The following is a 10,218-nucleotide window of genomic DNA, read 5'->3' on the forward strand; positions in this document are numbered from 1 at the left end:
ATGAAGGGTGATTCCTGACCCCTGAAACATGACGGCTGTTCATAACTTCTTGTTGTCATTTATCAAGCCAATAAAGGTTTTTTGGACCCTTGAGATGATTGGCTGGCACTCTTTTTAGGCTTCATTCATGTGGATTCCTCCAATACTCTATCTGCCCCCAGAGTGTCCTTAAACTTTTGGCTTAAACCCAAACACTAAAATCTCATATAAGCTCTAACACGTTGATGTCACTTCAAAAGTAGTTTTTAATCTTTTTATATCTGCAGCTTTTATTAAAATAAAATGTGACAATTCTGCCATTAAAGTCCTTGTTCGGGTTCTTCCTGTTACGGCATGACAGCAGTCTCCCAATTGTGCCCCTAAGTTGTCGTTTGCCTGAAGAAGGAACCGTGCTGGTTCCGAAACGTTGCTGTAAAATGCTACACTATTTCTAGACAATATACAAAATTGACTTGGCTTTGCATTGGAGTGCGAGTGACTTCCTGTTTGGACTTAAGTTGTCACCGTGTCACAGGCACCCCTGGAGGAGACTACAAGCAGCTGTGCTGTCATTGTGCAGGCATGGTCTACCGTTGGCACTTTCAAAGCATTAATCTGCAGTCAGCACCAAAGCGGGAGCGATTGCATGTAGCAAATTAAATATCATCCAGTTAGAGTTTTGATCTACTTTAAAATTTCAATACTGTGAACTGAAAAATGATCATGTCTAAAACAATTTTTTTTTCTGCATCAAGCACACAAGGCTGGCCAGTTATTGTCATCTGTCTTTATTCCAGTTGTTCGGTTGCGGAATCTTCGTCAAGACACAGGACAACTGGTCTGAAAATATATGCATTTGAAGATGTGATAGAACAAAATATATCAACTGACCACCCCATCAGCAATGACTTATTTTTAAGAACATGAATATAATGTTAACACGTAATAATATCTGATTGCAGTATATGCCGTTGTAAAGTATAAAGATTTTTCTAAGCTCAAATAAAAAATAAAATGGATTAAATGCCAGTTTTAGAAATTAGCTAACTTATTGAACTGGTACATAAGACTGGCTACAGGGAGAGGGTGGTCAAAGAATATTTCCTATTACCATTTTTATTTACTTGATCTTTCAGCATAATGCAGGTTAAAGTGCTACAGTCATGCTCTACAAATTAAGGGGTTAGGGTGCGAGGCAAGTCAGTACAGGGCTAGGAACAGAAGGCAAGCCAAAGAAGAGGTAGAGAGGTAAGACAGGCCAAGAAATGGTTTGGGGAGGGTTGGCAAACCAGAGAGGACAGGAAGATTAAAGGGAATGTATCCTTATATTAACGATTTTAGATAAACATATAACTAAGATCACTTTGCTGTAAGCAATCATATCAATGTATGTTTTTTTCTTAAACATTGTTTCTATTTTTTTAAATTTTAAAATGATATATGTATATGGAGGAAGTCATGCTTGCTTTTAACATAAACAGGTTCTGCACAACGGGTGTGCTTTGTTGCTCCTTCTCACAATGCAAGTCGTTGAAAACCATGCACTCCATGTGTGGCTGATTTCTTACTACAGCTCAACAGCTGTTGAAAAATTAAATAACTGTACTGAGCCAGCAAGAGCTCCATCTAATTTATAATCTATACATGCTTTATATTTGATCCAAGAGCAACATTGTGGAAGAGCAAGCTTGAAAAAGGCATATAAAAATGATTTAAAGGTAAACTCTACAAAAATAATATAAAATATGTTCTCATTGAAGTTACTCTATACTTTCCCTTTAAGCAGACCAGGTAACAGGTAAAAGGTCACCCCCTATACACCTAATTCTGGTACTTCAGCATTGCATGTTTGCTGGGAAAATGAACAGTATGTTGCTGACAATCAGAGAATCCAATGGTGAGGTATTTCCAGTTCTGTCAATTGCAGCGGACAGATAATGGAGGTAACCATGCCAATGGATTTGTATAATGTTAAACAAATAATATGGGAGTCCACCTGAAGGGGCATCACACCATTATTATAGCCTCATAGAAGAGGGCAGAGACACCTCACCATTGGAGACTTCAAAAGATGTAAGAAGCCAGCAGGTTATTCTTCTCAATGGTTACCAGCTGTAATCGAAATATCAAATTTATGGAGGAGATGATCTTTAACCATTGTAGACAGGATAGGAAGGGCAAAGGAGATACTGAGTTAACAAGTAAATTAGATAGGGAACACTTGAAAACTAACCCAGGTGACAGGAAGGATGCCAACACAGGGGTTAAGGAATATCAGTGGGTTAGGAAGATAAGAACAGTTCAGGCTAAAGTAGAGGAGGCAGCCCAGGACACATTTCATTAAGAGTTTTTTTCTGGGGAGTAGATATAATTAGGAAGAAAGAGTTTTCAAAAGAGTTAAGGGATCACAGAGAAAGAGTTTGGGCCAGCAGACGGGTTAGACAAAAAAGGCAGGAGTGGGAATTAAGAGATAGGTTCGGGAAAACAGATATATAGACAAGCCCTGAGGAGGAGATATATAGACGAGCCCTGGGGAGGACTCAGAGAAGGAAGTATTGGAGGAAAATTAGAGATGTAGGCAATGGAGAAGAGTTTGTGACACAAACCAAGGAGAGGGGTAGAACAATAAATAGAGAAGCAGGCCAAGGGAAGGGGTAAAATAGGCAATTCAAGGAGAGGGGTCAGACAGGCAAGCTAGCTAAGGGGTTAGAAAGGTAGGTCCTGAAGATGACTTAAAGAGGCACACCAAGAGGATAGGTTAGAGAGGCAGGCCATGCTGAAGGGTAAGAGAAGCAGGCCAAGGAGAGGTGAGGCCCTAAAGGGGGTTAGAGAGACATAGGTCCGGGAGATGGGTTGGAGAGACAGGTCAAGAATAGGGGTTAGAAAGCTAGGCCAAAGAGAGGAGATAGAGAGGCAAGCCAAAGAGGGGACTTAGAGTTATGAGCCAAGGAAACAGGATAGATAACAAGGCCAAGAAGAGGCGTTAGAAGGCAGGCCAAGGTGAGAAATGTAAGAGACAGGCCAAGAAGAGTAATAGAAACAAGCCATGGAGGGGTGTTGGAAAGGGCAACCATTCCAAGACACAGTATAATAACAGTAGGCAGGCATGTTAAGAAGAGAAAGCATTCCAAAACAAGATTTAGAAAAAGAAGGTTGGTCATGAAAATGGAAAAGGGGGTAATCAGGCTATGCAAATGTTTAGTGAGATTTGACAGTCCAGAAAGGGGCTAGGAAGAGTAACCAGACAGAAAAACCTCTTTGCATAGACAAAATAGACAGACAATATTAACAAACATCAAAAAATTAGAAAATCATAGACACGCTTTTGAAGTATCATAGACCGTGAGTTATCTTCCCCAATTGGTTAACTAACGTTGTGCCTCTTAAACCCTGTTTAATTGTGCTATATTACGATTTAAAATCCTGTACTGCAAGAAAACAGGATACCAGGGGCAGATTAAAGTACAGTTTCAGTGAGAGGTATTTAGTCGTTTATGCCATGAGTATGTTCCATCTGAGCCCACTGGGCAGTGTATAAAAATGGTTTGACTTCTGCATAATTCAGACGATATAAACAGCGGAGTCTCATAACGCTTCTCCACCATCATTTTATTGGCAAAAAAAAAGAGAGATGGACCCAAGACGTATTGCACAGTAGCATGACACAGAGGACAAAATTGCTGTACGCTGCAACTGATTTCCCACCCACGAGTGCTGTTCAGATGAAACAGGCCACTGGAAAGCATTAGGTGAAAGCGCACATGATGTCCCTCTTCTCCGACTAGATCAAGGGTCCCTTGATCTAAAAGAAAAGGGAGCCCTGACTGTTGGAAGCATGGCACTTGGTGGGCCTTTCTCTCCCATGGCAACCTAATTACATTATCATCATCATCAAATTCATATTATTCATATGAATTAATAGGACTGTGACTGCTCCATTCCTGGCCAGGGTGGGAAAGTTTGTGGCACCTTAAACTGTGTGAGGGGTTAGGGGTCTAATTTACCCTGTAATTCCCAGCAGCCATATCTCTGCAATTATTGTCCTCAATGGTCTCCTGGTATGCAATACACTAATTCATTTCTCTGCTTTTGCCATAAATAGAAAGGAAGAAGGTAGGGTTATACGTTGCTCCTTTGCACATAGTATAAGTCTTTCATTTATTAGAGCCATGCTTTTAAATGTCATGCTTCTTGTTGATGTTTTTCTTCCATACAAGTGAGTGAGGAACTTCTTGGGCAACGTGCTATCTGAATGTCCCAAACTAGAACTTCCTCTGTTATTTTTTTCCCTGCGGATGTTCATTGGGCAAGGGATGGACGGATGATGCTGGTCTGATCTTGGGTCCCTGTGATGTTTTACTTAAACACATAGTTGATGAAGACCTGGCAGGCGAGAAAAAGGCAAAGTAGCAGCCAGTGTCGGGACGTCAGTAGTGAGGAACTGGAAAGCGAGCACTTGGTGAGTGAGCCGTGATTGGTCAGCGTGTTGAGGTTCCTGGAAATATTTTTTAGAAAAATGATTCAGATTAGTCAAGACTACGAGCATTGGGCATGCATAAAACACATCCTAATCCAACAAGGCCCTTGTGCCCAACCTGCCACCTGCTTACCAAATGCAGCCGTTGGGTGCTTATTCTATTGCTCTTGGGCCCAAGCAGCAAACAATGGAATTGAGATCATTGATATGTAAAGGGACTGTAATGACAGTGATCTCTACCAGTCTTATGTTTCTCCTGCTTCAGGTCTCCAATCTCCAACCAAAACCTGTGGAATGTCCCTAGTCTCTGACCATCTCCCATATTATGTTTACAAGCCTCCAACTGGTATAGAGTGGAGGAGCAAGCAGTGCTAGATCAGTAAGCTGTATATAAGGTGACAGTGTGTGCCTTGTCAGATGGTGAAGCGGGAAGCATTGATGGATCAGAAAGCGTTATATAAGGTGACAGTGTGTGCCTTGTCAGATGGTGGAGGAGGAAGCAGTGCTGGATCAGTAAGCTGTATATAAGGTGACCGTGTGTGCCTTATCAGATGGTGGTGGAGGAAGCAGTGATGGATCAGTAAGCTGTATATAAGGTGAACGTGTGTGCCTTGTCAGATGGCGGAGGAGGAAGCAGTGCTGGATCAGTAAGCTGTATATATAAGTGACAGTGTGTGTGCCTTGTCAGATGGTGAAGCGGGAAGCAGTGAAGGATCAGTAAGCTGTATATAAGGTCACAGTGTGTAGAAAGAAAGGGTTTGTGTTCCTACCTGGAGATCCGACTGGTTATAATTGCCCTGATTCGATTTGCATAGTAGCTTACTTTATCCGATCCATGACCAAGATAAACTTGTACAAAAAAGCAGAAAATTTAACCCGATAAAAGATAACGGGTTAAGTAGCGGTCAAATTAAGGATCCGGACAAGTCAGTGAATAGAAAAAGGAGATAATTTTATTGAAAACACATATACGTTTATACATTTAACTCATTAAATACTATTAAAACCATGGATAACATGCAGTCGCAAATTAGATGTGGATCAACCCTGATGAATATTGCACTTGGGTCCCCCCCGTGAGGGGAGGTGACCGATGCAGCTATTACTTCGGTCCCTTCTCCTCAAACAATTCTCATATATATGTCAACCTGCGTGAACTGCAAGGACCGGAGGAATGGTCCCGACCGTGGAGGAAGAGGAAGAGAAAATGAGGGGAAAGGAGGTTATCTTCTAGTTTTCCTACTTGGCTATAGTAAAGGATTCTGGACAGGTCAGTGTTTGTAGCGTTGATTTCCTCTGCTTTCCGTGGGTAATATCAAATATATTAAAGATGTTATCTGTTAGTATGTTGTTTCTTATGTCAATTTCTTCTTATTTCGGAAGGATTTATAATCACTTTACTTCCAAGTTATGTTGTCTTCTGTTGCCTGATTATTATTTGAAGATAAGTTCTCCTGTTAATTAGTATTAAATGTCACTGGCTTTGGTTTAGCCGTATGTGCAGTTAACTTCTTCCAATGTGTCCACAGTGAATTGCTCTAATGAGAGTGCTCTCATTAGAGCAATTCACTGTGGACACATTGGAAGAAGTTAACTGCTTGGGTGGGGACCCAAGTGCAATATTCATCAGGGTTGATCCACATCTAATTTGCGACTGCATGTTATCCATGGTTTTAATAGTATTTAATGAGTTAACTGTATAAACGTATATGTGTTTTCAATAAAATTATCTCCTTTTTCTATTCACTGACTTGTCCGGATCCTTAATTTGACCGCTACTTAACCCGTTATCTTTTATCGGGTTAAATTTTCTGCTTTTTTGTACAAGGTCACAGTGTGTCCCTTGTCAGATGGTGGAGGAGGAAGCAGTGCTGGATCAGTAAGCTTGGTTTTACCTGTGTATATCCTGTTGTGTTTTCTGTAAAGATAAAACTGCAGCCTGAATTTCTTTCAATTCTTTTTTTTCTTTTCCACATTGCGAACACGGCCCTGGAAAACCTTTCCAAAAAGAAACAAAAAGTTAATAAAACTGCACTGAGGTTATAATAATACAAAAAACACACAAGTCTCAGACAATTAGGGTTACAATACATAACTATGTAATGCAATGTACCCAGCTTTCAGACCCGTAGATCACCGTGTACAGTGGAGTTCTCTGGGCAGCTGCAAATCAATGTTTTATGGTGGCATCAATTTGAGGCTTACAAGAGGGTGACATCAGGGTCCTCCAGGTTACGCTATAGGATATCAGCTGTGTGTAACTAAAAATTGCTTTCTCCCTCACTTAAAGGAGAACTATGGGGTTAAGGCTTTTCCACAAACTAGCGTCCTCCCGTCACCCTAGGCTCAGTGTAGCGCGAGCTGTAGCTCGCGGTATACTGAGACGCCGCAGTTGAAGCGGATCCCGACAATTATGTCTGGATCCGCCCAGCTGCGTGAGTGACAGCTGGCTCTGCCTATCTAAAGGCAGAGCCAGCTGTCCCCGCCCCCCCCCCCGTCCGTTCCGCCAGTCAGCGCTGGCGGATCGGAGCGGGGATTGGGGAATTCAGCCCCTCCCCTGTCATGGCAGAGAGCCGTGATAGGATCGAGAGGTGAGCGGACGCCGGTATGTGTTCACTCACCTCCCGATCTACTGAGCCGACCTGTGACAGTCTCATTGTCACAGGTCGGCTAGAACTATGAGGTGAGTGAAAAGCACTCGCCTCATAGTTCTCCTTTAAGTATTGCTAGACCATAACACATTTTAGCAATGATCCATACAAAAGTCTTCAGTAGAATGAATGGCTGTGCATTGCCACATGCAGGCTGAAAGCTAAAATAAGGCTTGAGGTGGGAGTGACTGCTTTGCAAGCTTGTGGGCCAGAAGGTACTTAGTAGACATGTAAGCTGCGGAAAAATTTGGTTCAGTTCGGTTCGGATATTTTGTTATTTCGGGATTCGGATCCGAAATTCAATTCGGTACGGGTTTCGGATTTGGACGAAATCCGAATTTTCAATCGTTTCGGACGAGTTTACGAATATTAATTGCGAATACCACAGAAAACTATATACAGATATTAATACTAAAGCTGATTCTCCTAGACCCGAATGGCACTTGGGTCGGGGAGCCATATACATATATTACTAAAGCTGACCCGTATGGCATTTGGAGCTACCGAATGCAATTTCGTAAATTCGGATTCCAAATGCCATTCAGGTCTGGGAGCCTCACCTTTTAGTATTATATTTATATGGCTCCCAGACTTGAATGGCATTCTACCGAATTTCCGAATTGCATTCGGTTCCGGAATGCCATTTGGGTCTGGCAGCCATATACATAGATTACTAAAGCTGAGGATTTCAGACCCGGATGGCATTCGGGAGCTCCCCAATGCAATTTGGATATTCAAGTCTCGAATGCCATTCAAGGTCTAGGAGCCTCAGCTTTAGTATTATATGTATATACTGTATATGGCTCCCATGTTGCCGTAACGAAAATTCGTGTTCAGACCCATTTGGATGCGTTAAACCGAAAAAACACATCTGATTGGCAAGAAAAGTCACATGTCCGATTCAGTTTAGTTTTTGACCGAAATTCGGATGGGATCCGAAATTCGTAAACGGAAATTTGGATTTGGACACATCCGGATTTGGAAATTCGGATGTGTCCGAATTTCGGAAAATTCATCTGAATTTTGATTCGGAACAAAACAAATCGCACATGTCTAGTGCTTAGGTGAGTTTATCGAAGACAAAAAGTTCAGGGGGTCACCGTACCGGCAGTGTCACCAATTTCTGCAGAATTACAGGAATTGAAATGTGTTGTTGCCCTCTTCCTTATTCCATGTATCCATCTGACCCATCAAAAGCGGGCGAATTATAAGAGTAGGAGCGCTACTTTGTTTTGGCAGGTTAAATAATTCTTGCGTGTTTCCATATAATACAAAGTGATGCATGTACGCTATTGTATTTTGTATCTTTTTTTTTCTATATCTTTTTATATGAAGCTTTCTGAGAAACCTGAGTCAACATTGGTTGAAACAGAATGGATGAGCGGGGCTTGGAGCAATATGGTACCTTCCTCATCAGAAGATTCCTGTCCCGGCTCTGGGGTGGAACAGCTGCTCTCGGTGGTCTGGCTGCTGATGGATGGCTGCTCACTGGCCTTACGACGTCGGCCCTCCTGATTAATCCTCTAGTAAAAAGAAACACGGTAACATAAATACATCTTTTGTTAATGTGTTCGCATCCGTTTACTATTTTGAGGCGGCTTTGAAAAATGCTATATTTACAATAAGGTGTAAGATGCTCTGAAGGAGATATACAATTGAGAAGCAATGCAAAGCAATGGTGAAGAGACACTGTGCGCCTGAAAAGGCGAAACGTTGTCATTGGAGGTTTAGTGGAGAAGACGTTGGTGGGCTCTCATCTGGGATGAAGGTTGGATCTGGGATGAAGGTTGGATCTGGGAGGAAGGTTGGATCTGGGATGAAGGTTGGATCTGGGATGAAGGTTGAATCTGGGATGCAGGTTGGGGCTTGGATGAAGGTTGGATCTGTGATGAAGGTTGGATCTGTGATGAAGGTTGGATCTGGGAAGAAGGTTGCATCTGGGATGAAGGTTGGATCTGGGATGAAGGTTGGATCTGGGATGCAGGTTGGATCTGGATGAAGGTTGGATCTGGGATGAAGGTTGGATCTGGGATGCAGGTTGGATCTGGGATGAAGGTTGGATCTGGATGAAGGTTGGGGTTTGTGAATGGACATGTAGCTAAAAAGAGATGTGGGAACAAAAACCACCTGGTGTGGTTTTATATGTTTTTAGCCATGATGAAAGCTTTGTGTATTCTATCTGAGATTTCACAAATAAAAACTGATTTGAAGGCACAAATATCCTGGGGCATATTTAGTTGTGAAGTTCAATCCAAACCTTTTCTTTGTTGTCTCCTAGATGGGACCAAGAGTCATCATGATGTCATGGGTATGTCATTAATAGGCAAATGAGCCCCATTACCTTGCGTGCCAGGTCTGTGCGTGGCGCCAACATGCTGGTAAGATTCCTCTTCACAGTCTGCAGGACTCCGTCTTTCTCGTACTGCGCAATGTCAGTTAGCGGATGCCAGGGGCGCATGCTGTGAAAACACAGACAATTATTGCTCAAATCAGGCATTCTGCTGCATGGATAACCCAGGGAGTGCAACAGTATTAAGATAATAAAATCCAAGTAATTCATAATTCTGTGAAGTTCTTGAGAAATTACCTCATACAGGAGTCTTCTTATTGATAACCCCCTTGTTTCCTATTGCAAGTCAAAAGTATGCATAAAGAACACTAGGTGGTGCCCCCATTTGTTGACAACTGTCTTGGTGGTGTGACAGTGGCAGAGGGAGGATTGCCTTTTTAGGGCCAATTGACAAGTTCTCTAGGAATACTACCTTGCCTAACCACTTTCTGACCACTTTCTGAGTTCAAGGCAGGTCAATGATAGAGATTTTAGAGTGGTAATGACCTACTCCCCTCCCCCTTGTGATAGTTCTAGGGTCTGGCAATTGGCCACCCAGGCCTGAGCATTGCATTCTGAGAGGAAAGGAAGAAGGTTACATATCCACATACCTGGAATTACCCGGTACTCTGAAGGTTCTGATAGATGTGTGTATCAGTGGGTAGGGAGGTGTTCTTTCAAGAGAACCTGTGATTTGAATTGCAACTGCAGTTTGGTAGGCATCAATACCAAAACACAGATGGAGCTCCCATTTGTGAATTCCACTTGTGGCTAGCCTACCC

At 42.3% G+C, this 10,218-nt stretch overlaps 1 protein-coding gene across 2 annotated transcripts in view; it reads right to left on the reverse strand.

Annotated features, from left to right (window-relative positions):
- Positions 1–3,986: 3,986 nt before the first annotated feature.
- Positions 3,987–10,218, reverse strand: part of OSBPL5 (oxysterol binding protein like 5) — an 83,877-nt gene continuing 77,645 nt past the window's right edge. For both annotated transcript variants that reach the window (XM_018555518.1, XM_018555526.1), the window contains exons 19-22: positions 9,449–9,566; positions 8,513–8,630; positions 6,352–6,454; positions 3,987–4,474 (exon numbers count right to left, since the gene is read on the reverse strand). In XM_018555518.1, coding sequence (XP_018411020.1) covers positions 4,336–4,474; positions 6,352–6,454; positions 8,513–8,630; positions 9,449–9,566 — 478 coding nt within the window. In that variant the 3' untranslated portion in view covers positions 3,987–4,335. The remainder of the gene's footprint in view (positions 4,475–6,351; positions 6,455–8,512; positions 8,631–9,448; positions 9,567–10,218) is intronic.

Source organism: Nanorana parkeri, unplaced genomic scaffold, assembly GCF_000935625.1.
Source record: "Nanorana parkeri isolate BGI_ZX_2015 unplaced genomic scaffold, ASM93562v1 scaffold10, whole genome shotgun sequence".
NCBI classification, from domain to species: domain Eukaryota; kingdom Metazoa; phylum Chordata; class Amphibia; order Anura; family Dicroglossidae; genus Nanorana; species Nanorana parkeri.